The sequence below is a fragment of the Rhamphochromis sp. 'chilingali' genome (genome assembly GCF_963969265.1).
Source record: "Rhamphochromis sp. 'chilingali' genome assembly, chromosome: 11".
NCBI lineage: Eukaryota > Metazoa > Chordata > Actinopteri > Cichliformes > Cichlidae > Rhamphochromis > Rhamphochromis sp. 'chilingali'.
Window position 1 is genome coordinate 26,677,449 of NC_137938.1, and position 27,821 is coordinate 26,705,269.

At 40.3% G+C, this 27,821-nt stretch overlaps 1 protein-coding gene across 3 annotated transcripts in view; it reads right to left on the minus strand.

The window, feature by feature from the left end:
• Positions 1 to 16,319: 16,319 nt before the first annotated feature.
• The window catches only part of bcam (basal cell adhesion molecule (Lutheran blood group)), a 49,475-nt gene continuing 37,973 nt past the window's right edge, over positions 16,320 to 27,821 (minus strand). The window contains exons 10-17 of one of the 3 annotated variants that reach the window (XM_080897561.1): positions 26,406 to 26,547; positions 24,966 to 25,093; positions 24,174 to 24,315; positions 23,234 to 23,251; positions 22,580 to 22,612; positions 20,931 to 21,066; positions 20,203 to 20,302; positions 16,320 to 18,414 (exon numbers count right to left, since the gene is read on the minus strand). In XM_080897561.1, coding sequence (XP_080753687.1) covers positions 18,412 to 18,414; positions 20,203 to 20,302; positions 20,931 to 21,066; positions 22,580 to 22,612; positions 23,234 to 23,251; positions 24,174 to 24,315; positions 24,966 to 25,093; positions 26,406 to 26,547 — 702 coding nt within the window. In that variant the 3' untranslated portion in view covers positions 16,320 to 18,411. The remainder of the gene's footprint in view (positions 18,415 to 20,202; positions 20,303 to 20,930; positions 21,067 to 22,579; positions 22,613 to 23,233; positions 23,252 to 24,173; positions 24,316 to 24,965; positions 25,094 to 26,405; positions 26,548 to 27,821) is intronic. The other 2 variants (XM_080897562.1, XM_080897563.1) reach the window with 2 other exon arrangements.

Sequence of the window (27,821 nt, forward strand, 5' to 3'; positions counted from 1 at the left end):
TATTTTTTATTCCTATTTATTCTATTTATCCCCTTTGTATATTTTATTTATATTTGTCTCTGTATTTATATATGTGTGTGTGTGTGTGTGTGTGTGTGTGTGTGTGTGTGTGTGTGTGTGTGTGTGTGTGTGTGTGTGTGTGTGTGTGTGTGTGTATATATAACAATTCTGTAACTGTAACTTCGGTCGTTGCTGTGCTTTTTTTGGAAGTCGAATTTCCCAGAGGAACCCACCCGAGGGATTAATAAAGTTCTATCTTATCTTATCTTATCTTATTTTAAGTGGGGGAACTTGCACAATCGGTGGCTGACTAAATACTTTTTTGCCCCACTGTATTTCTAATGCAACATTCTTTCTCTGGTAGGTTTGTTAACACTTCTGTAGAAAACCAGAACGTGTTGTTTCATGTTTGTAAGTGTGTCCCGAAGGGAAGAAAATGTACATGTGCCTTTGAAATACAGGGAAAAAAGCTTTACCTGAAGGCACGCTTTACATCAACAAGGCAGAAAATACATCCATCAACAAATATGCAACATGTTATTGTATGAGCTGCTGAATACCACAGCAATTAGGTAATTTCATACCTTCCACATACACAGACACACAAACTGTGTCACACGCACAGCACCACATACATAATGGTCCGATGGTTAACACCAGGTAAGCCCGACAAACTCCCCTGAGCTATGCTGCGGCTCTCTGAAAGGTCTGTCACAAAGAAGTCGACTCATATATCACCGCAAATCTGGAAAGTCCCGACCTGCAGAAAAAAAGACATCCACGGAGGACTGGAACTGCCACAAATTGTGTTCATTTTTGAAAGTTAACAAAAGACATGTTCGACAAATGATTGTTACTCGTGATTTCAGGAGTTTTTGAGGGGGGTGGTCCTGCTGTAAACAACATTAAGTTGACAGTTTGTTGGAGAAAGACACAGTTTCTGTAGTAAAATCCACAATGGGTTTTAAATCAAACACTCAATATGTAATTGAACACTTTGAGTTTTTATCCAATGGGTTTTTACAAAAAACCTCTAACTACTTAGGAATTATAACCACTGTTAAAAATAGTCTGCCATTCTCAGAGACTCATAAAAATGGATCTATTAACTGACAAGTTCCATGGCTTGGTGAGGCCTTTTCCCCAGTTATATGTGCTATATATTACTATTCATTCAGATGTCTTAATGTGCCATAATCCAGTCTGTAGCAGTTGATTTAAACAAATAACCAATAGGTGTAGACTATAAAAAGAATAAGAAAAGATGCCAATGTAAGAATAAATATAGTAAATCCTTTCCCAAATTATACAAGTTTACCAACTGCAAAACATCTCTCACAAAATGTAAAACAGCACGTTCCACAACATTTAAAATGAATTATCTGAGTGTGCATTCGGATTACATTTTTGCTGTTTTGATTTCTGATTAAAAAACAACAACAACAACAACAACAACAAAACAGGCATCTTGTGACAGCCAGATAAAAGATGAACATGCTGAATGAGATATTGTTGATTTGGGTTCTTTTTGCTGATAGGAAAAGATAGAAATTTACTCAGTTGGGCTGTTATTGTAGGCCAGTTCAAGCAAATTTCCTGTCACAGAATAACAATCACATCAGCATTATTTGTGTTTCACATCTATAATGCAGCATATTTGCAGCAGACTGCGTTTTCCTGTGATTTTATTGTACAACTGTGCCGCCATGTTATCACCGATAACAGCCGACTTCTATTTATTTTATATAAACTGCTACTGCTGTTGCCACAAGGGTAAATTGCACCCTTTCCTGTGCAACAATAGCTTTCCATTTGGAAAAGTCTGTTCCCCTGGGGGCTAAAACGGCAAATATAAAATCTTTCATGAGCTGGGCATAGATTGAATCAATAATGTGCCACATCTTTTGCCAGCAGAGCAAATGTTGCAAAGAATATACAGATTTATAGACACAGTGCCACATTCATGATGGGACAAACATCCAGGGATATGACCCTGACCTTTTTCATTACCGCAGCCAAAGGTCGGATGCTTTGTTGGCAATTTTCTAAATTATTTTGCACAATGAAGCATAAAGAAAAAACACGCATGCACACTCTGAGAGGAGGGTGGGGTGTTGGGCAAACACAATTAGCAAGGAATGTTAGACCCCACCCGGCAAGTGGTTAGAAAAATAGCTGACACTCATACAGTTTACAAAATTTAAGAAGAGACAGCTTCACAGAGCACAAAGGCTGTGACTAATATGTGTAGGAAGAAATATATACAGTGCATTTATATTCTGTGGCATGAGAAATGAGACGGCAAAGCAGTGCAAGGAGCAGGTAGGAGAAACTGTGGAATGCAAAGTTAAATAAATGACTCTAACTCACGCTTCTTATAATATTTGAGAATCTGCAAAATATCTCCCAAATCAAAAAAGAAGAAAAAACCCTCAGTCTTGCATTTATATACATTGCCCTTTCCCCCCTCTATATGTGAGCTTATGCAGAGCTGTGCCCTGTGATCCAGCATCAAATAAAGTAGAACGGTCTAGTAAGCTGATAAGGATGTAGCTGGGAGAAATACCAGTGACCTCACAGTGCACTTACATACAAACTGGAGATGGCGAGAAAAGAAACCTTAACAGTGGTAACACACTGACACAGGAGCTGCAAGTGATAAACACTCTTGTCTTTTCCATTGCTGGCAGAGACCCTCTGGCTCTGTAATAATAAGGGCTCTCTCTTCACTAGGAAGTGAGTATTTTTTTTTCTTTTCCATTGAGGTAAAGGTAGTGGGAAGGGTCACAGCTGTGAAAGAACATAAAACAGGCTGAGACTGAAAATGGAAAATAGGGTATAAATAATCCTATCCTCGTCTCGCTCAACACCGTTGCCCTTGCTTAAAAAAAAGTGACACACACACTAAATCCTTTTTTTGAATATGGTAGCAAGATACACAAGACAGAATACACGAGTGTAAGAAAAGGAGAACATGCTTGGATACGATTGCAAAGCTTCATCGGTAAGTCAGCAGAGCATATAGTAATTATAAGGTGTAAGTTACTCTGATTGTCACTGCTATTATTGTTTTACACACAAGAGCAGCAAGCAGTTTTCAGTGTGAGTGTGTGCATGTACATGTGTAATGGAAATGGAAAGAGGAGATATAGGAGAGTGATGGAGTGATATAAGCTGGCATTCTGCTGCTGGGTGATGCAAAAGCAATCACTTTTACTGCGTGTTTGGCCTCAGGAAAGTGTGTGTTTGTGTGTGTTCTATATGTATCTGCAGTGAGTGTTGAGCAACAAGGTCAAATGGGAGTCTTTCATTATGCTATACAGGTCCACCTCCCTCCAGGTGTGTATGCCATATCAGAAGCTCTGGTTTAGCACACACAAGTACAGTTTCTGTGTACACTGATGTGTTTTTAAGTGCAGACGATCACTGAAAACACAAGTGTGCAAGCGCGCGCGCGTGTGTGTGCGTTACTCTCCAGACAGCTGCCGTGCTGTAATGTTAGCCGATGGGAGGAGCCTGTAGAATGTAAAGAAGTTCTCAGAGGAGAAACTCTCAACAGCTGCTCTTCAGTTCCTTCGGGCTGTTCTCCCTCTTTTGAACAGCAACTTTCTTCTCTGATCCTCTCTCTCGCTTTCTTTCTCTCACTCCCTCCTACTTTCTCTCTTTCTCTTGACTCTTTCCCAGGGGATTTTTTTTTTGCTCTCAGCAGTTCTTTAACCCCAGCAAGTATGTGTAAGAATATACTAACAGAGCTGCCTTTTAAGTATTTTAAAACATTACTCAGTATTTCAGTGTGTTGGAAAACTAGTCTTAGTGCAGTTTATTATGAGTTTTTACTCTAAAGATAATCTGTTTTATAGGTTTTAAAATGGAGGCTAACTGTGGGTTATTGGTGTGATGATAAAGATGTAATTATTAGGTCAACGAATATATACATATGCCAAAAAGATTAACCAAGTAATAGCCTTGTTTTAACAAAAAGTAAGTCTGGATGATTCATTCATGTTCTGCTTATCCAAATCCAAGACAGGACATGGTGGTAGGTGGGTAAGCAGGGTACTCCTGACATCCCTCTCCCCAGGTACATGTTTGCAGTTCATTCTGATGCATCCCAGGGTGCTTGCAAGCCAAGTGAAATATATCACCTCTCCATTGACTTGTAGGCCTAGCCTCAGATCTCCTTCCAGTTGGATGTGCCCAGAGATCCTCTGAAGCAGAGCTATCAAACAGAAGGCTCCCGGGCCAGAAACAGCCCAGCAAAGACTCCAATCTGGTCCATTGGATGGAAAATGTGAATGAAGGCATACATTATGGACTTTTAACTTTATTTTTATACATTTAACAACTTTTCCTGCTGATAAAGGCCTCCTCCTTGTGCATTTTGACAAGCTTTTGCTTCTTTGTTTGTTAATCAATCAGCTACAACTTTTATTTCTTACAATTTAAGCCCAAAGAGTCATGCTAACAGATTTTTCGTTTATTACAGCAGCATTTTTAATCATGGAGGAAAAACTGAGACACAAAGTTGAAATTGTACTTTTTCTTATATTAAGATGTCTTAAACATTAAATATACAGTTCAGCTTCTTTACGCTGACAGCGATGGAAGTTTCGCTGGTGTGGCCCAATAAGATCAGAGTGGGATGTATGTGGCCCTGATGTAAAATGAATTTGACTTCCATGCTCTAAAGGGGGGATGATGCCCAAACGACCCCACCTGCTTCTTTTGACACAAACAAGCAGTGGCCCTTTTATGAGCTCACTTCCAGATACCAAGCTCCTAAGGCTGGGCCCAAGCACTCAACAGAGGAAACTCCTTTTGCCATCTTGTTTTTGTGTCCTTATTCTTTGGGTCACTACCAAAATCTCATGAATGTAGGGTGGGAACTAAGATTGACTGATAAATCGCCTTCCGGCTCAGCTCTCCCTTCACTACAAAGGTCTGGCCTACATTACTGTTAACACTGCGTCAATGCAGCACTCCACCCCACACTCCATCCTACCATCAGATCCTGAGATATCTGAACTTCTTTGCTTTTGGAATCCTCCCTCCTCCAACAGAGAGGGAGCAATACACCAGGTTAATCATTCATCTCACTAGTTGGCTAATACTAAGCCAAAATATGTGTAATAACAATAATAAGCAAGAATAGCAATAACACTAAGCTAAATACTAATACACCAAGTACTTAAATATGAGGTGACAACCAAAGTGATCAGAGAAAAAAAACAGTGCAGTATGTATGATTTAAAAAGTAATATCATATTAATGGGGTCAGAACCTTATAATAATGAGATAACATGAGCACATGATTTTTCCTATTATGTGCAGCCTAATACCTCTATAAAGCACATACAAATCATCTGAGGTAAAAATGGGTTATTATCATATCATAGTAATGAGTTGTGTGCTCCTAACATTTGCTTTTATTTAAAGGTAATAATATAAAATTATGCTTAATGGTTCAAGTTGTTAAACTGAAAAATTGAGTGAAAAATGTGAATTGGGGCTGCAAAATGCATCCCAGACCCCAGGCTTTTAGACTCTAATGCTTATAGATTCAAAATATTTTTTTCCGAAGGAGGAAGAGTACATGACTATCTATCGCAGACCACCATTAGTTATTTCACATGAGGGATTTGTGTTGTCTCAGGGCGCTCCCTCTCGCTCCATTTTGGACCAATAGTTTAAGCAGTTCTGCTTAAAAATAGTCCTGACCTTCTGTCTAAATACTTGCACTAAATCGTGAAGTTGACTTAGGCTGTCATGGAAAAATGTAAGTGAACTTTGACCCTTATGGATTGATTCATGGAGCACAACATTCCATTAAAATAGATAAACATAGAGAAAGTGAAATTTTCAAAATAGACCTTTGTTTAAACACATCGATTCTACATATTTATTGTTTTCAGCTCATAAACTCAGCTGGAAATTCATCTCCGTCTATTGTACTTGTCCTTCATTCCCTCACACTAAACACAAAATTGCCAAACCAATTAAAATTAAAATACAACCAGCTGTGCCTTAATAACTAAACATCCCACAGGTGGTCCGGCTCTGCTGAGTGACACGTACTCACACGCTTGCTGAAACTCAAGCAGCGGGGGATCTGCCGCTATTTGGCTTAATAGCACGCTCGCTGATACAATCAATGAAACAAATCTTTCTCTTGGTGAGATGCGTATCAGAAATACAACAAATAAATGCAAACTCACACAAGTATATGCACACACACGCACTTAATACACAGGTACCAGCTCTACGTTCTGTGACTCATCATTGCGTCGAGACAGTAAACAGAGTCAGGCCACACAGGATATTAAACCTTAGGACTGTGAGAGATAAACATTTAACACAAGCGCTTTCATTTTTATCATGCTTTTTCTCCTTTCCTCCTCCTATCCCCCTTATTCCTTTAAAGCCCATATTTGTTTAAAGCCTGGAGCCAATGTAGATTTATGACCTCTTTACAAGGCATCCTGTTTTGTCCTTCATCACCAATCACTACTTTCATTTCCTCTCATCCTAGCAGTAACTGCCTACTACACCATCTCCTCCCTTCAATTCACTCTCCACCCCATCCTGCCTTTAAATCTATTTTCAGCTCACTACATCTACCTTTCTCCCCCCCTTTGTCCTCTTTGCTTTTTGAAGTCTCGCTATCAATTATCTTCTTCCCTTGGTGCAAGCAGTCCCCTATTAATCTCTACATACATGCTGATCTTATTCTTTTTTCATTGCTCTGGGGGGGTCATGTGTGCTGCTGATTATGCAGGATGATGGAGCACATATCGCCGGTGAGGTTGCCACTGGAGTCTTGTTCATCCTGGATTCATCTCAACAGTGCTGAATAACGCAGTGTATGTCTGTTTATGTCTTTGTATACCGTAACGGTATGGAGGACCAAACCTGCCAAAAAAAAGAAAGATTATGGCTATGCTGGTTCCATCTAGAACTGTCCAGTTTCTCAGCTGAACTATGACATATTTTGAATGGGTTACTGGTTATACAATAAATCAGAAAAGGGACTTTGTGGGGAAAGAAATGGGGGAAATAATGCAGGAGTTTTGCATAGATAAATAAAAATGAACATTAAACTGTAAATTTTACGGGAAGGTAAATAAATAAGGGAATTAATACAAAGGTAAATACAGGTAAAAAGAAAACACTGCAAGTTTACACTGTGTCTTTTTATGTCAATTTATTTTAAAAAATGAAGCCAATATGTAGAAAAATAGTACAATCTTACTGGACCCATAGGAATTAACAAAATAAATACCAGCAAATCAACTATACTTAATGAACTGATGATCAGCAAGTGTGAGCACCTCAGGAAATGCAGACGTTTTGGATGGAGGACTGCAGTATTTAGATGGGTCTTATCATAATACCAAGCAGGAAAGATGTCAGCAAGCACTCTAGAGAAGCTGCTGTTGTTGCCCATTAATCTGGGAAGGGTTATTTGGCCATTTATAGATAATCTGAAGTCCACCATTCTACAGTGAGAAAGATCATTCATAAGTTGAAAACATTCAAGACAGTCACCAATCTTCCCAGGACTGAACACCACAGCAAATACACTTCAAGATCAGGCTGTGCAAGGCTCAGAGAAACTGCAGAAATAAGTCAATAAATAAATAAAAATGAAACATAAAAAAGACCCAAAAATTATGGCTTGTTTTGAAAGGTTGTCAGGAGAAATTATTTCTTCTTTAAAAAGCACATAGCAGCACTGAGGCTAGGGTTTGCAAATATGCATCTGAACAAACCACAAGATAAGCCAAAGTGGAGATGTTTGACCACATTTGCACAAACACGATTTACCAACTTGATTTATGTGTTGTTGCTTTTTTTTTTTTTTTTTTTTTTTTACATCAGCCACAGGAACTGGGAAACTTGTGTCGACCATAAACCCCTATGTATACCAAAGTACTGGAGAGTCAAATCTAGGCCATTTGTTTGGCAGCTAAAGTTTGGCCCAAATGACACCATGCAACAGGACAATGATCACAAGGACAATGATCACAATGATCACAAGCACAGCATCAAATCTACAACAGAATGGCTGTTGTAGACCGAGTGCTCAACAGAAGTCCAGACCTCAACCCAAGTTTTTCCTGTTTACACACACATACACATATATATATATATATTAGGGGTGCAACGATATTCATATCGATATTGAACCGTTCGATACAGTGCTTTCGGTTCGGTACGCATATGTATCGAACAATACAACATTTGTAATTTATTTTATCAACTTTCCTTCTGATGATGCTGTCTGTGTTGAGCGCTCAGTGAATCTGCGTTCGACTACTCTGCCTAGGCTGCACTGTCGAGCGCAGATCCACTGAGCGCTCAACACAGACAGCATCGTTAGAAGGAAGAGCGCAGGGCAAGCTAGCAAGACAGAAGTTAAGCTCTCCTTGCAACATGGACCTCCCCCACCCTCATTCAGATCTGGCGTTTGGAATTATTTTGGTTTTCATGTGACGTATGACCCTGAAGGTAAGCGAGTCATGGACTAAAGTAAAACAGTATGTTGGATGTGCCGTGCAATGCTCAATTACATGGGTGGGAGCTAGTGTGTTAGCGCAGTTAGCTCGTTAACGTGTTGGCCGTCTAGCCCTATGCACGGGGCGATCGGCGGAAGCTCGTTAACGGAGATTTGCCGTGTTGTGGCGTTAAGGTCATTTCAACGAGATTAACCTGAAAGCACTAGTGGGAACACAACGAATATGACTGCACATTTACGCAGACATCATCCTAGTGCAAAGACAAAAACAACAAGCATGCTACTAACTTTAGCCGAGTCATTTAGACAGCTGTTAGCACAGGATTCTCCTTATGCTGCTGAGAATATAGCCCAGAAGAAGCGGATAGTATAGCTTTTATTTTGGAAAGAGACATTTCTCTGTAATAAACTCTCTTTTCCAAAGATGAGTGATTCCTCAATCAGATACAGGGCTCGCAAAATCGCTAGCCCGACGTCCCGGAGCTAGCGATTTTTTCAGTCGGGCTACCAAAATCTATCTCTGCCCTGCCCGTCCGGCTATTGTAGGAAGGAAAAATATATGTCAATGCTTTTGCATTCTTTCAGAAATGTAGCTGGGTAATTATGTCATTGGCATCAGTGAGCCACTGTCAATATGTGACATATTGAAATCGCGTTTGAATTTGCGCTTGTTTTTTTGCTTTCACTTTGCAATCGTGCAAACTGTGTATAGAGAGCGACAGCACTGATCTGTGAGTGATGATAATTTGCGCACCAATTCCTCTGACATCGTCTTATTAATCGTTAGCTTACTATGCAAACATGACAAGTGAAATCTCCCGCAGCAAGCTTAAACATGTGAGAGGTTGATCGCGCAGAGAATCGCTGAGCTTATGTGAGTGCGCGTGTAAAAGCATTTCAGTTCTGCTGAGCCAAATAAGACAGGTCAGGGAGAAGAAGTGACAGCCAAAGAAAAGCTTACCACAAAACGGAGAAGTTATGACAAATGAGACTATAAGGCAAAAAGAAAGTGCAGCTTTATGGTTTCATGGACAAAATAATTTCTGTGGCTGCAATATGACGAGCTAAATAACCAGGGCTGCACATAAGTGGTCCGCAGGTGCGCATTCGCTGTCAAAATAAAAAACACGCACAAGGGTTAGGGTTAAATTTAAAAACTGTACTTTTGAGTTAAAATATATATTTATAATTTTAATAAATGACAAATTAAAAAGGCATGAACATTTTTTTGTATCGAAAAAATATCGAACCGTGACACCAAAGTATCGAACCGAACCGAACCGTGAATTTTGTGTATCGTTGCACCCCTAATATATATATATATATATATATATATATATATATATATATATATATATATATATATATATATATATATATATTAGGGGTGCAACGATACACAAAATCGTTGCACGGTTCGATATTTTTTCATGCCTTTTTAATTTGTCATTTATTAAAATTATAAATATATATTTTAACTCAAAAGTACAGTTTTTAAATTTAACCCTAACCCTTGTGCGTGTTTTTTATTTTGACAGCGAATGCGCACCTGCGGACCACTTATGTGCAGCCCTGGTTATTTAGCTCGTCATATTGCAGCCACAGAAATTCTTTTGTCCATGAAACCATAGAGCTGCACTTTCTTTTTGCCTTATAGTCTGATTTGTCATAACTTCTCAGTTTTGTGGTAAGCTTTTCTTTGGCTGTCACTTCTTCACCCTGAATGTCTTATTTGGCTCAGCAGAACTAAAATATATATCTGTCTGTGAAGGTCATCGTAGTCAAATATAAATCCTGCTGCTTTTACACACGCACTCACATAAGCTCAGCGGTTCTCTGCGCGATCAACCTCTCACATGTTTAAGCTTGCTGCGGGAGATTTCACTTGTCATGTTTGCATAGTAAGCTAACAATTAATAAGACTATGTCAGAGGAATTGGTGCACAAATTATCATCACTCACAGATCAGTGCTGTCATTGCAAAGTGAAAGCAAAAAAACAAGCGCAAATTCAAACGCGATTTCAATATGTCACATATTGACAGTGGCTCACCGATGCCAATGACATAATTACCCAGCTACATTTCTGAAAGAATGCAAAAGCATTGACATATATTTTTCCTTCCTATAATAGCCTGACGGGCAGGGCAGAGATAGATTTTGGTAGCCCGACTGAAAAGATCGCTAGCCCCGGGACGTCGGGCTAGCGATATTGCGAGCCCTGTATCTGATTGAGGAATCACTCATCTTTGGAAAAAGAGAGTTTATTACAGAGAAATGTCTCTTTCCAAAATAAAAGCTATACTATCCGCTTCTTCTGGGCTATATTCTCAGCAGCATATTAAACATATAAGGAGAATCATGTGCTAACAGCTGTCTAAATGACTCGGCTAAAGTTAGTAGCATGCTTGCTTGTTTTTTTTCTGCTTCCACTTGTCTTTGCACTAGGATGATGTCGGCGTAAATGTGCAGTCATATTCGTTGTGTTCCCACTAGTGCTTTCAGGTTAATCTCGTTGAAATGACCTTAACGCCACAACACGGCAAATCTCCGTTAACGAGCTACCGCCGATCGCCCCGTGCATGGGGCTAGACGGCCAACACGTTAACGAGCTAACTGCGCTAACACACTAGCTCCCACCCATGTAATTGAGCATTGCACGGCACATCCAACATACTGTTTTACTTTAGTGCATGACTCGCTTACCTTCAGGGTCATACGTCACATGAAAACCAAAATAATTCCAAATGCCAGATCTGAATGAGGGTGCGGGAGGTCCATGTTGTAAGGAGAGCTTAACTTCTGTCTCGCTAGCTTGCCCTGCGCTCTTCCTTCTGATGATGCTGTCTGTGTTGAGCGCTCAGTGGATCTGCGCTCGACAGTGCAGCCTAGGCGGAGTAGTCGAACGCAGATTCACTGAGCGCTCAACACAGACAGCATCGTCAGAAGGAAAGTTGATAAAATAAATTAAAAATTTTGTATTGTTCGATACATATGCGTACCGAACCGAAAGCACTGTATCAAACGGTTCAATATCGATACGAATATCGTTGCACCCCTAATATATATATATATATGTATGTGTGTGTATATATATATATATATATACACAATATATATCAACACGTACGCCCTGCCCGTGATCAGGTACCCTGCTGGGGTAATAGGCTGGCCAAAGGAGGAGATATAAGCCACTGACATAAAGACAAGAAAGCTCCTTACCATGCATGGAGGGTTTCACCCCAAGTCCAGCACCCTGAGGCTGTACGCTAAGCGGAAGGAAGGGGGCCGGGGACTGGTGAGTGTCAGCACCACAGTCCAGGATGAGACAAGGAATATGGCCCCAACTGACCGAGTGCTCAGTGAATACCTCAGGCAGCAGAAACCCAAGAAAGAAGGGGGAGACGAGGAACCATCATGGAAGGACAGGCCCCTGCACGGTATGTACCACCGGCAGATAGAGGAGGTGGCTGATATCCAGAAATCCTACCAGTGGCTGGACAAAGCTGGACTGAAAGACAGCACAGAGGCACTAATCATGGCAGCACAAGAACAAGCTCTGAGTACAAGATCCATAGAGGCTGGGGTCTATCACACCAGGCAAGACCCCAGTTGCAGGCTGTGTAAAGATGCCCCAGAGATAATCCAGCACATAACAGCAGGGTGCAAGATGCTAGCAGGCAAGGCATACATGGAACGCCATAACCAAGTGGCCGGCATAGTGTACAGGAACATCTGTGCCGAGTATAACCTGGAAGTCCCGAGGTCAAAATGGGAGATGCCCCCAAGGGTGGTGGAGAATGACCGAGCTAAGATCCTGTGGGACTTCCAGATACAGACGGACAAAATGGTGGTGGCTAACCAACCGGACATAGTGGTGGTAGACAAACAGAAGAAGACGGCCGTAGTGATCGATGTAGCGGTTCCGAATGACAGCAATATCAGGAAGAAGGAACACGAGAAGCTGGAGAAATACCAAGGGCTCAGAGAAGAGCTCGAGAGGATGTGGAGGGTGAAGGTAATGGTGGTCCCCGTGGTAATCGGAGCACTAGGTGCGGTGACTCCCAAGCTAGGCGAGTGGCTCCAGCAGATCCCGGGAATAACATCGGAGATCTCTGTCCAGAAGAGCGCAGTCCTGGGAACAGCTAAGATACTGCGCAGGACCCTCAAGCTCCCAGGCCTCTGGTAGAGGACCCGAGCTTGAAGGATAAACCGCCCGCAGGGGCGTGCTGGGTTTTTTTTTTTTTTATATGTATATATATATATACATGTATATGTCATTAAAAGTGAAAGTAGATATACGTTTTTGACTGAAAATACAGAAGCAACTTATAAAACAAAATATTTATGGAAGTAATGTAACAGCAGTGAATTATTTCCATAGTTTAAGTCCTCCAAAGTGCTAAGACCAACCCAATGCTACCGAGTGGCCATCAGATCCAGGCTGAGCAAGCAGAAGGGACAGACAGTGACTGTCATCCCTCAATAGGCCAACACTAAATTACTAAATCAGTTTAAAGCTACTGTAACCAAACCCAGAAGGGAGCATGAAGACTCTCAGCAGGCAGAGCAAGAGATAAGGGAAAAGGGAAAGGACACTGGGTGGAGTGACCGTAATCCCCCCTCATTGTTAGCAAGACTGAAAAGCACTGATCCACTTGTTCTTTGTAAAATAAAGCACAAGAAGATCTCAAAGTGCACACACAAACAGCACGGTAGAAAAATGTGCATTATGTCAATACTGTCAATCCATATCGGACCTTTAGAGCTTGTGATTACATCAGCACAAACTGACACTGACATCTTTACTTGCATTTTCTAATTCTCTCCTGTCGACCTGTGCTCTTATCCTGCTGGTCTCCATCTTCGCTACTTTGTATTCAAAGCACAGATGGATTTCAGCGGGTCACATTGATGGGAGACTTTTAATTTCCTAATGGAACACGAGTGGTGTAGTGGGTGCGTGTCAGAACAATGGCGCTAATAGGCCCACAAGCACAGAGGCTGTGTAGATGCACGGTGTTGGGCTAAACTGTCAAAAGGTAATACAAGGTTAGCATACACTATTACAAAAGCTAAGAGATGAGATTTTTAATGAAGAGAATGAACCAGCATTTTTTTTCCCCTCCTCACTCTTGATTAATGGTTGGTTTTGATATATCATTATAGCCGCTATTGATAAGAATCATCCTACTAAGTGCTACTGATCTATAAACAAAGCTGCACCGCAATTGGTTGATGATTGATGGATTCATTTAAACTGGTTCCCAAGTATAAAAGTGAGTCGACAGAATGCTGCATCATGAAGTCGGCAGCAAGCTCATCCATAAAGCAGTTATTGATGCAAAACATGGGCTTCCTCGATTTGTCTGCTCTGTCACAACAAATTATGGAATCAATCAATGTGGGGGAAATTTACATAATGCCGGTTATATCAAAGAGATTAAAATTGGGTGCAAGCTAGGAATCAATTTAGATGTCATCTTCTAGGAAGTGCAAGAAAAAACACACGGATGAATTACATCAAGAGCAATTAGATTTCTGGTGTGTGAATATTTTAGAGATGGTGTTCAATGCTGTGCAAGGATTTTAGCTGGCACGTTATATGGCCAGACCTGCGTCCTTCAAACATTTTCTTAGTTATTAGAACATATATACGTTTTAAAAAAAAAAAAAAAAAACAATTTTTATCTACTTTTGTCATAAAAGGTGATGAATCCAAATTCCAAAAATACCAGTGACCACCAGTGCTAGCCCTTAGCCTCCGTATAGACCAGGGGTGCACAATCCCGGTCCTCGAGAGCTACCGTCCTGCAGCTTTTAGATGCATCCTTGTTCCCACACACCCGAATCAAATGAATGGCTTGTTATCAGGCCTTTGCCAAACACGATGGCATGCTGAAGAGGTAATCAAACCATTTGATTCAGCTGTGTTGGAGTAGGGATGCATCTAAAAGCTGCAGGATAGTAGCTCTCAAGGACTGGGATTGGGCAGCCCTGGTATAGACACTACTGTATCAATTTCAAACTCCTATAGTTATTCCATCCCAGTTTTTCAGAAAACCTTTTTCAGACTTTTGAACCGATGATGCACCTCGCATTCACACACTTAGGTATTCACACTGCCCACCTGTCCAGCTGATGGCATACCCCATCAGCCTTTTACAGCTGAGGGGTAAAAGGGACTGGAAGACCTGGAAACATGTTGCAATGACAGGAATAACAACACAGGGAGGAGCCGTGCTGCTCTCTGGCAGGAAGCACCATGCCCTCCTGTGTTTTAAATGCACTGTAAAACAGCATGCAGCAACACTACATATGAGCGGGTGGAGGAAGGTTTGGGGTCTTCATTCACCCTGTTCTGTTAACCGTCAGGGGTGGGATGCGGGGCCTCCTTGCTACTGCAGATAAGGAGGCGGACTGCTTTCCTCCACCCCAGAGAGAAGGGTTACATCTCCTGGATCCGGGTATGGTTTGCCCCTCTGGGGGCGGGGGTACCCAGACCTGGGATATAGAGTATGTTTGGGGAGTGTGAATGTGTGTACAGTGCCTATCTGTGTTTGTCTCCATGTCAGATGAGTGCCGAGTATTTGTTTGTGTATATGGGGGTGGGAATGCCAATTTGTGTCTCCGTGCGCCTGTTCGTCTGTGTCAGCTTGGGTCTTAGACTCCACCTCTCTGGGAACATCTCAGGCTCTCCAAGGTATGGAGGCCTTTCTCCCCTCACCACACTCCCTGCCAGTGGCTGATGCCGTCAGACGTTGGTGTGTTGGTGGTTCTTGGTGTCTGGGGCTGGGCGCTCATGTATGTCCCAACTCACCCCTGGTGGCCGATTGGCGGGGCCTGGCGCCTGTGGCCTGGCTGGGCCCCTTCCGGGGGGTGGGGTGCCCTCAGGCCTCTGGGCCTGAGGCCCGGTCCTCTCTGGCACAGCTGGCTGCTGGCAGATCCCTCGGGCACGTCACTGCAACCCCCTCTGGCCTCTGCTCCGTGGCTGCTGGGTGACCTCTCGTTTGGGGCTCTCCTCAGCTCTTCCTAGGAAGGTGGCACGGTTGCCCCTGTGGTGGTCCACCTTGGGCCCTCGTACGCTGGGGCCTTTGGATGTCTGGGGCCTGGATCTCCTCCATACCTGCTTCATGCCCTGGGGGACGGGGCTATAGCGTCCACACTCCCTAGCAGATCGTTGCATGGAGAAACCTTTTGAATACAAGCGTGCTGATCCACACAGGTGTGCAAACGGGTGTACACACGGGTGTTCACTGACACAAACTACACCCTTCCTGCCTGCTACCACGAAGCACATTGTGCGCTGTCGATCTTGCGTGCTGCACAATAACATGTAATATTTAGTATCTACTGTTATCTACTTTTGGCTAGTTTATTGTGATGGTGTTGTATTTATTATGTTGCTTTTTTATGTTTGTTTTCTCTTCTGTTTTTTTTTTTTTTTTATCTCCATACAGGTGATCCACGTGTTTTGTTTGTTTTTCTTTTTTTTCTTCACCCTTTCTCACCATCTCTTCTCCCCTCTATTTTTCTTTCTCTCCCTCTCTTTTTTCATTCTCTCTCCCAGTCCTATCCCCCAGTCATGTCTGTCCCGTCTGTAACAACCGAAAATCAAATAAATACATAATTATAATAAAGGTCAATCAAATGGACCAATATGGCAAGGCCATGATGATCCACTTGGTAAAGTAAATCCTCTGGGCATCTTTCTTGGCCTTCAGACAACAATTCTGATGGCTAAAGATCCAAAAAGGACAGGCAAAAAAAAGAAAAAAGAAAAAGGAATAACAACACAGAGAATATTTGGGTGAATGGGGTAATTTTTCTTTTTTTTTCTTTTTTTTCATTATAAACTCTACATGGCTGGAGCAAAATAAAAAGATACATCAACACGTCACAACAATGTACCACAAAATATACAGTATACAGTAAAGAGAGAAGAGTAAACCATTTAAATGGAATCTAAAAAAAAAAAAAAAAATTCTCTTCTCTCAGCGAGTGGAAACACATTGGAAAAAAACATCAGTAGTTCAAATATTGACAATCCCCTTTCTAAACAACTTTTATACTGTACCATATTATTTTGATATAAAACAAGTGGGAAAAAAAGAAATCAACTATCTATCTTCACCTGCCCCCACAGGGTTGCTAACACTCAACATGTTTTGGTAAGATCAGCAGACAGACAGTGAAAACACAATGAGCTTTGTGGGCACAGAGAGTGGTTTGAGGTGACCTTTTTAAAAAAAAATATAAATCAAGGCCAATACTTCCAGTGTAAAACAAAGTAAAAGGGCATGTACCCCTTTATCAAAGCTTTTGTTTTCCTTTTTTTGCCTGCCGACAGTGTAGGGGATAAACAAAAACATCGTACCTAAACACAGACACACCTGCTGTGACACTGAAAAGCTTTCATTTGGTAAAAAATAAAAGGTAGATACCCCAAGAACATCCCCAGTCTCTCCCACACCTCCCTCCCCTGCCTGTTTCAAACTAGAGTGAGCCTGTGCAAGTGATTACTCCCAACAGGTGAATCTGCGACTAGTGCACCGCAGCTGCTCAAAGTCCCAGTTTGTTGTCATGGGAAAACAACAGCACAGCGGGCTACTGTTTGAGATTGTCAACCATTTCACCAAATTACACCAATTTCTGGTGAAAACTGGGCTTTCTGAGCAAAACCACTGTGTGCTGTGCTGTTCCTCAGTTTTCACTTCACTGGCCCCAGCTTTCATCCTGAAGTAGGGGACCAAAACGCTGTGAAACACTGAGAAATAAATAGTAGCCATTACTGCTGGCAACTCAGTAACCACAAACACCTTGGACTCCACATCATGCACAGTACTCCTCCTGCTTGATAGGCAGAGTGAGCATTATTTGAATTTACAGAGGAAAACACAAGCACATAGGAAAACAAGTGAACAGTTGGTATACTGACATAATATACAAGTGCGCTGCAAATGGCAGGAACAAATTTGTACAACCTAATAGCTTGCTTGTTTGGTTGCTTTTCAGCTAGATTAAAAAAGGCAAGCAATTTTAGAGACAGAATTGGTGTTATTAAAAGCCTGGATTGTTTCTACTGAAAGCTAATTAGAGATACTGAAAGACATACATATATAAATATATATATGTATAAACAGTCACAGGTGGCAAAACTGCAATTAAACAACACTAATGCAAACACAGAGATTCTTTGAACAAAAACTCGACAGTTACGAGTGCCAAACAGTGTGCTCGGGGATTAAATGTGAGCGTACATCATAGCTTGTTAGGGAGGTGAATCAAACAGAGTAACAGCCGGGTGTATTTTTGCCTAATGTTACCAGCAGAAAGGAAAGATATTTTAACTGCAGACTCCAAAACAGAAAAGCTGTTCAGTGTTATGCTTAAATGCAGACTAACACTAGAAGAAAATGAATTTGAGGTTTCCTTTGGGGCGAAAAAGAAGATTCTGTCACTGTGTTTAAGCATGTGCCAATCATACTTCTTAGTACAGCTCTTCTCTGCAGAGGAGTGAAAGACATGATTGGTAAATTAATGAATTATCCAGTGTTGTCAGAATATGATTTCGCACATGTATCGTTTTAAACCTGCGGCAGCACAAGTTGGATAGAGGTCTAAGAACTCTATCTTTAAAAAAAGGCAAAGTAAAAAAAAAAAAAAACTCCACCCAACTTGGCTATTGCAGGTTGTAAAACAAGAATAGCCAATGCTGAACATGCTGAGCAGCCACACCGCTCAACCTACACCCATGTCCCTGCTCCACCTCTCATTGCCCCCACAACTTTAATATCACCAGTCTAGTAAAAAAAAAAAAATTAGCCCTGTTGTCTTCATATCCTGTTGTCCTCTTCGCTTCATCCTTCTGGGAGCCTTTTTCATCATCTGGTTTTATCACTGTCAGAGAGAAATGACAAAACTTAATAAATATGACCAATATGCAAAAACAACAAGAAACAAACATGCCTATTTTTTTGACAAATTCCAGAAAATATGCATTTATTGTCCACATCAAATGCAATTAAATGGAAAAATAATCCATATTTTCCTAAATTCTTCATACATATTCTTTTTTTCTTCTTATTCAACAGTTAATTGCTGGTAAATTAATTCATTTAGATCACGGCACAACAACGACAATAGCGTAAAATCATTTGAATGTCGAATAAACGTTGTATCAGAAATATCTACAGCTAGGTGCCCAAAAGATCCAGCAGCTTTCCTGGTTTGTGGATGAAATCTAAATCTAAAGCATAAACCAAACCCATGGTTTTACAACACTCATTAAATTTGCTTCTGCATGGCATTGAATAGTGCTGTTCTGTCAGCAGAGATGCACACAAAGTATTCAATAGGAGGTTGGAGGGTTTGAAAGGATACTTCAGATTTCACCTGCTTTTACTTTTTGATTAAGTTTAGGTTAAAGATTGGGACTTGGGCTGAGGTCTGCAAATTAACAAGTTATTTTTACAAAGTGTACATGTGAGGCACTGGGAGTGAAACCTCTGGTGCCACTGCCAAAACCACAGTCACAGCACTGGTGCCAAATAGACACCTTATGTTGTAATGTTTTCTTTTCATATCTTGCAGTATTTTCAGAGAACTTTATTACTTGGAGTTGACAGATAAATATAAGATACACAACATTTTATCACAAAATACCACTTTTTATGGACGAGATATCACTGCTGTGTTATTAAACTTTTACAGACTTGTGTTACTTTACTTGGCATTGTAAGAAAATCCTTTGTCAAATGTAGAAGTCGAGATTTACTTTCAGAATCCAGTGAAGTGCATCTGTGGCACGAAGGCTCTTTTCATATTTTAATAGCATCTCAGTAAAGAAATATTAACTTGATTATGTATGGAGAGACAGACTTTTACATCTTTCTTCTCTTCTTGTTATATCCATTTCAAAAGCAAAGGTAAATGTCCCTGATATCTCCTTGCAGTTATGAAATGTCATCCAGTTTGCTGTCAGCAGTTTCAAAAGTGACATAAAACAAGACTTTGAAATTCAAGTCACACATGCCACTACAGTAAATTTAAAGATGAAATGTTCTATATTTGTGATCACATTTCTAGATGACTCCCCGCAGCTTTCACACCACATCACGATGGAGGAACCACTTTTCCAAGCCAGCTTCCCTTGAACTAAAACTGACTTTAGACACTCAATCAGAATGACGGAGCTGTGTGAAGAGATTTCTGGTGACTGTATCGCTCATGGTCATGTCAACCAGGTATCAAGGATTCTTTTAGGTTAGTAAATGTCTGCAGGACTGTGCTCATCCTTGGTGATGCTAAAAATACAAAGAGGAATACTGGCACTACCCCGTTTAAATTACTATAAGAGGCTTTTACATCACTAACATTTCTTGATGTTTCCAGCAAAAAGTGAGGCCTGACCACAGACACTGGCTGAAAATAACCTTTATTTCTATGCAAACAGTCTCTCAAAATATGCAAAGGCTTTGTTTTTATCCACTGTGCTGAATTGTCCTTGACTTGCTCCTGCCCACTATTGTTCTGTTGTGTGACTCACACTCATGAATGCAGAATCAGACAAAGTCACCTAAATTCTTAGAAAAGATAAAATGTAGAGGTCAAGTGTTTACTTGCTCAGCCATTATAACTGTCAGCTGTACCATTCTCAATTCACATTCATGGCTCTATAGGCCTAACCTGTTCTGTTGCATTTTTTTTGTTTAAGAGACCATCCTCTTCATTGAGCTTGTCTGTCTTCAGCTCCACCACAACGCTACTGTTCGTCATTCCAGAGTTCCTAGAAATAGAAATGGCATAGAGAAAAAACAGTGAAAACAAAAGAAAAAATCGGGGAGTTAAGTGTTTGTTGGGGCGAATATTTGCTTAGTTTTACAAATGCATGTAGACAAGAACGATTCAGTCTGACAACTTGTTTGCAAAATAAACCTGTGCAGTATTAATGCAGTTCTCCCAGTGGACCTGAAATGTATGTATCCTGTAACTCTATTCTGCAAACTTAACATTTACAAATCGTACTTTATTGTGTCAAATCTCCAAGCAAATAAAGAAAAAGAAACCCTGCTCTTGCTGCTAATCAGGATATTCTGATTATTTAAAAGAAAATTTATTCTTGCAGGACAGATGGCACATTTGCAATTAAAAAGGATTATGAAAACAAGCTTAGGAAAGTTGGTATTCTATATTGTAAAAACTTCAGATGTATTTTGCAATCAGCAACATCGTCAGTGCATACAAATAGATATCTATAGTCTTTTTAACAAATATTCTGGCATGAGCAAACCAAACACTTTTGTTTTTTTGTTACAGATTTTCCAACTTGTTAAGCACTTTGACTTTTAGTGTTTTTTGATTCATGTGATTATTAATCCCCCCTCCCATCCCTTTTGTCCCTGATCTCTACTCACACTTCCTTCGGGTCCTTCTTGCTGCAAGACAGCTTGTTGTTCTTGCTTAGGCAGTAGAGGAGGCCAACCAGCAACAGGAGGAGCAGAACACACACCACCACAGCTATCACCACCGCACTGGAGCCTCCCTGTCCAGCTACAGTGCCGCAATGGAAGTACATATGGGAGGAGGGATGGGGGGAGGGTCGGGGGGCAGGTGGGAGGTTTGCGAGGTGGAGGGTTGGTGGGAAAGTTTGGGGAAATTTGATTGGAGGGCAGATGTTTAGGGGAATCATGGAAGGATTGATCATGGTGGAGGAGGTGTGAGGATGGAATGGAGAGTTTTCGATTTTCAAAAAATCAGTGGTAGGGAGAGAGGCATCGTTAGGGGTGGTTGATTGGTGAGAGAAAGAGGAAGGAAATTGATTTGATTTGGTGTTATCATGGGAGGGAGAGAATGGGAAGATAGAGAGCGAGAGAATGAGATTTGATGGAGTCCAGGTGAAGACAGTTGATGGATGGGTAGTTGGAAAGGTGGAGGGCAGAGGATAAGGGGCGGGGATTGGGATGTGGGGTTAGTCTATCTTTTGAATGCAATGACTGAAATGTGATGCGACCCAAAAACAGGGCCTATGTCTACGCAGATAATACTAGACAGCTAATGAGAGCAATGAAACAACACTGAACATACTCACCCAACCACCTACACTTGTATTACTGTACTTGTGAAGACATGATGCTATAATAAGTTTTCTCAAGCTAACATTACTAACCCTACAAAGATTACTGAAGCCTATTAAGATCCAGTCATAATCGAAAACTATATTTGTTTCTGCTCCTGTCACTGTCCAAGGGATAAAAAAATCTGCCCACCTGCAACACATCATTAGCAAGTAAAATGTGAATTATTCATTGGTTTTACAGAGGGGCATTTGAAATGTTATTGTGTATTGGTTCTGAGTATTGATTTTCTGATATCCCCAGGAAAATGTTGGCAGGAGTACTTTTAGTACTTTTCTAACTTAAACTGCAGTGCTACAGTGTGAGCCTGATATTACAGTCTGTGGTGTCCTTACAGACAAGGTCAAAGATGCTTCCTTTCCTGTGTATGCTAAAAAAGGAAACCTGGAACATTTCCACCAAAATGTTGAAAATGAGTAGGATGCATGAAGTCTTCTCTGAATCCCGAAGTTATAAAATTCAATTGATGTTCCCAAAGAATACATTTTTTAACTAATTTGAATATTTTCATGACTATTTTGTTAAATTATCACTTTTTTAATTATTATTTTTACTCGCTTTTTCATAATGTGGGGGTTTGGGGCCTGTTTATTAGACAATGGCATTTGGATATGCTCGATAACATTTTGGCAGGCAGCTTTTTTAGTTTTTAACATTAAATTATTTAGGAAATAAGCAGGCTGATCAAAAAGGAAAATATTCATGATTGGTCTTTGAATTGTGTGATACTTCATACAGGACCTATCCATTCTCACTTCTCTAGAAGCATATCTTCTCAGCTACAGTAATACAAGTACAGATACACAAAAACTCTTGTAAACACAGATACATAAAACCTTTGTGTGTGTAAACAGCCATCAATACACACACAGCAACTTACATTTGTAGACGAACACCATACACATGTCAATAGGGTTAGCGATACAGACCTGACGTTAGCACAGGGTTTCCAGAAAGCAGCACTTTAAGAGAAAAAGAGTTTCTCAGTCCCATAGCATAGCAAAGCAACAACCACAACACACACAATGCACACCACTAAAAAGATACTTAGCTAAAGTTACTTAATCTACACACAGCACCGGATGAGCGGAGAAAAGCAGAAAAAGCAAGGAATAAGAAGGCAGCTGGAAAGAAGAGGTGACCAAATAGACACAGTAAAGAGACGAAGAGAAGAGTGGAAGGAACAGAATAGAATAGAATCCTTTATTGTCCCCAAGGGGCCACAAAAGCTTTTGGTACCATCCACAAAATATAGGACAGACATTATACAAAGGTGACAAGAGAAGAAGAATAACAATGTACAATATCCACAGTGTTCGGTAGTTAAGAGGGCAAATATACAAGGTTACAGTACAGCAGAGGAGAGTGTGTGTGTGCGTGTGTGTGTGTGTGTGTGTGTGTGTGTGTGTGTGTGTGTGTGTGTGTGTGTGTGTGTGTGTGTGTGTGTGTGTGTGTGTGTGACATGGAAGGGCTGGGGCAATAGGAAGCGGATGGAGGGGAGTTTCTAAATTACAGGGTCTGTACAACAAAGAGTCCTGAGAGAAGAAGGGAGGAGAGGAAGAGGAGGAGGGAGAAGGTTCTACCTTCAGCTGAGCTGCCAACTGCAAAAAGAGAGGAGGAGAAAAAAAAACAAGAAAAGCGAGATCACGAAGATGTAAAACAGCAATTCAGGCACCAGCTACAGCTTTATTATCAATAACTTTAGTGAGAGCCCATTTTAAAAAGCAAACCATGAAAGAAGCAAGCTATAAAGGTGTAGATGCAGTTTACAAAAGGTGAAAGAAGATCAGACTGTAGTTGATGTTATTAGCAGGCTAAGAAGTTACTGGCATGGCATTAAGACACACTGTGTTACCTTAGAGACTTGTAATCATGAAATTATAAAAAAAGAAATTTGTCAGTTTAGATCATTATGTGTTATAATGTATTTTACAAGTTTTTCTTCACTCATAACTACTTGTGTTAGATCTTAAATGTTACTCCTAGACACTTCTATAGCAATGAAGATGACATACAAATGAGTTTTAGTGTTGTGGCTGCACGGATCGTTGCAATTTCTGGGCGTTATTCTGTGTGTTCCCTTTGTGTACACACACAATAAGACTAACCATTTGGTCACGTACACAAAATATATGTCATATCCACAACTGGCTAACTGTAAAAACATTTGTTTTTTTTGCCATAACTTTCATTTCAATAGTGAACAGCTTTTACAGAATTGAAGATGATATCCAGTTTTCCTCACTGCATCCATGTAAGTATTTATAAGAAGAACTAATGAGCAGTGCATTCCATTTTAATTTGGTAATATGCCAATCTCCAAACACTTATTTTTTAATTACTGAATATGTGATTATGCTATGCAACTTTTTTTTTTGTTGGTAAGTTTTAAAATATAATTTGACTAAAAACAGCGAACGCTGGTTTCATCTGTTCTGCATGTCCAACGCAACTTTTTAACTGAATCACATTTTCAGGTTAATGAGGAAAACCCAGTGGAGAAAGAGAGCTTGTTACACTGACCTTGTTCGAGAGAAAGTGGGAAGACCGTGATATCTTTTCCATGCTCATTTTCGACCTCGCAGGTCACCCCGCCATTTATCATATCAGCAGTGGTTTTCAGGGTCAAAGTGCTCACCCACTTGTTACCTTTCACTGTTATCGACTGGAGGGGAAGATAAAAAGGAAGGAAGAGAGATAAAGGAAAAAGGCCAAAGTAAATTAGTGTCGTTTGTCAAAATCCTTCTTTGCCTTTTGCCTATATGAGTTTGCAGTATAATTCTTCTTTTATTATTACTATCCACTTGTCTTATGAGTCCCATTCCTATTATTTTAAACAAACTTCTCATATGTGATATTTCTCTCTACCTCTCACTTACAAACAAAAAATCTGCTCGTGAAAATTATTAGTTGTGCTCTCATTTTTAATCTTCCAAACATCCCTACTAGTTTCTGACATTATCACATTTTTCAAAAAGATGATTAACGTTTTATCTTATTTTATCAGTTTATGTAATATTTAATAATGAAGGCGTACTCCCTCTACAAGTTTCTTAAAAGCTGTTTTCGCTTTTTTTTTAGTAGAGCTTTTGAAGTTTTACACAGTACTCTACCAAGAGTGATCTTAATACGTTATGAAACATAACACTTTAATCTTCTCATATTGACTCTAATGGAAACACAAATAGTAGCAGGGCGCTTTTCATTTGAAATACGCCTTACTATTATTTCCAAATGAGTTCCAATACATTCATTTTACTGATTCCTGTAAACTGTAAAGACTCATTTTTCTCTCAGCTTGACTCAGATGTCTACCTGTTCTCCTCCTGAGGGCTGCCAGGTGAAGTTAGGGGTAGGCACACCGTATGCTACGCACATAAGGGTCACCTTGTCTCCTTCCTTCCCCACCTTCACAGGAGCAGGAGGGTCAATCACTGGCTTTCCTGGACAGGGAATGAGAATGTCATGGGTAAACAAAGTGAACAATGCTGCATAACCTTAAACACATACAGTTATACCTCAGTTCTCCTTTCAACTTCTACTTCCAAGCTGCTCCCAATTCCTTCCTCTAACCAAAACAATACGCTGCACACTCTGGCACTGACCACTGTTATTATACTTTGTGTATTGGTATAGCGGTAGCAGTTCAGTGTGTAGTACATAGCAAGAGTTCATGAGTTAGTGAGCTATATCAAGCATAAAGTCAGAGTTTTCTGTCATTCTAAAGGCTCTATTTTCACCTCACTGAATCATCGTGGCAACTTTTGCTGAAGACATAACGTGGTTAGTACCAGAGTGTTCACAAATGTTTTTATTTACAGCATGCTTTACATACAATTCCCTGCTGGGGGAATGCGCTTAATATGTGAAAGCTGTTAAGCTGTACCTTAGATCAAGAAAGATGCCCAGTTGTAAAGTTACAGCAGTGAAAACATCTGTGTCACACTGTCACTAGAATGTAGATGTACTCAGAAAAGCCATACATGTATTTTTTGCCTACTGCTATGTCTCTTTTACACTGTTCAATTAACAAACTTTATTTCACTTTGATCTTCTGACAGACTGGTCTCCTTTTATGAGCTGTGAGACTCTAATCGGCACATCTAATTTGGCTGTTACATTAGCAATAAACATCAGCACCAAGAGCACACTTGGCATAAAATAATTAACTTGAATTAAAATGTTTGTTTTACTGCAGTGTGCAATAAATTCCAAGATTTAGCATTAATTTCTTGTCTTATGTGCGGAAGTATTACATTTTATTGTAATATTTTTTGCATTATTTATAGATTTTTATCACCGTTTTATCGTCATCATCTGATATTGGCTCTGACTTGAGTAGGTGGCACACATGCAGATCATTTTTTTAGGGAAAAAGAGTCATGTGACATGTGAAACACCCCGTTTCTCTGAGTGTGCAGAGAGAAGGAAACAGAGAAAGTTGATATATGACCATCTCGATACTACTCATTTTACCTGGAGTTTTTGGTTTTGTCAAGCCAAAGAGCTCAAAGAATGCCTGGCCTTGCTGAACATCCTTTATAGTATATAAACTCTTCTTACAATGAAGTTGGAATTCCACTTTTGTTTCCAAATAGTAGGCTCTAGAATGCTTACAGTTACCTTAACGGATTTAGCAGTGGAGAAACATGACAGCCTCTACAGCATGGCTTAAATTCTTCTATTTACTCTGAGATAAAGTTTTATAGTGTTCCTGTGAGTGTGGGTGTACTTGTTTCGTGCATGCACTTTTACCTTTGACTGTGAGGTTGACGCTAGCCTGGGACATCAGTCCTGGCACAGACGGAACAGCTCCAACACAAACATATTCTCCAGCATTTTGATAGGAAACATTTTGTATTGACAGAGTCCCGTTCTGAGACAGCACCTCAGAGCCCTGCAGAAACACAAGCACACTGAAGAAGAACTGGACTCATAATATTATGCTTCTGCTCTTTTTTTTTGTGAGTAGAACAGCGCTGTCAATATCTAATTTGATGGCACACCACTGTGATGGGAAAGCAGAAAAGGAATCTTCACACACACTGTTTGAAAGCGCAGTGATAACAAATCAAAGTCAGTCCTCCATGATGAACCTGTCTCTTGCACTTCTTCTCATAGGAATTCATCTTTCTAAGAACAAACACATTCTCTGCCCAGAAAACCAGCTGCCTGCGAGTTTCCATCACACCCAAGAGACACAACAATAGATACATAGGTTACAACAACAGACCTAACACTGGAGGAGCACTCTGCACATCACAAGTGGAGAAACAGGAATGAAGACTAAACACACCAAAGGTATATTTATGTGCAGTTTTACAGTATTAAATGTACCCAGATCCTTGAAATAGACAATCGAGAACAAATAATCTGTAAATAAAAAAATGTTTTTAAACATATTAAAGACAGAAAAGACGCTGTGCATGCTGTAGCTATCACTATGAATTTCTGTGTCAAGGAAGACAAGGTTTTTTTGCTACCGTAAAACTGAAAATATCCACAACAGAGTGAAACTGCATATGTAGTAGCAGTGTACTGCAGGCATAAGATTATGACCACTCAGATGTGACGCAGATAACACTGATTATCTCTCTGTCATAGCACCAGTGGGATATATTAGGGAGCATGTGAACATTTGGCACTCCTCTGACATCAACAAGGCATTTTCAGCCAAAGGACTGCCGCTGACTGGATATTTTTGTGAAAAAATCAGTATATCACCAGTTTCTGAAACACTTGAACCACCTTCCTTCCTTGTTCAGATGCTCAGTTTAAACTTCAGAAGGTAGTCTTAACCATGTCTACCTGTCTACATGCACTAATTTAAAGGAGTGCGATGGGCTAATTGGACACTTGCATTAACTGGTGTGTCTAATACAGTGGTCGGTGCATTGAGCCAAAATAAGGAATGAATTCTTGTTGACTTGGTGAATGTTGTTACTGTATGACACTGACAAGTTTTCATTTTAAAAACTGAGCATGCTTAGAAAGAACTTATTGGAAATGTGAGGATTTTATTTATTTATTGATTTCTTTTGTCCTAATGTTGACTCTGTACCTGTATCAAGCTTCAAGTCAGCTAAACAATCAATCATAGTGCCAGGCTGGTTGGTGTTTCTGATTTTATGTGAAAAACAGAAAGAATGCACACAAATACCACAACTCTTT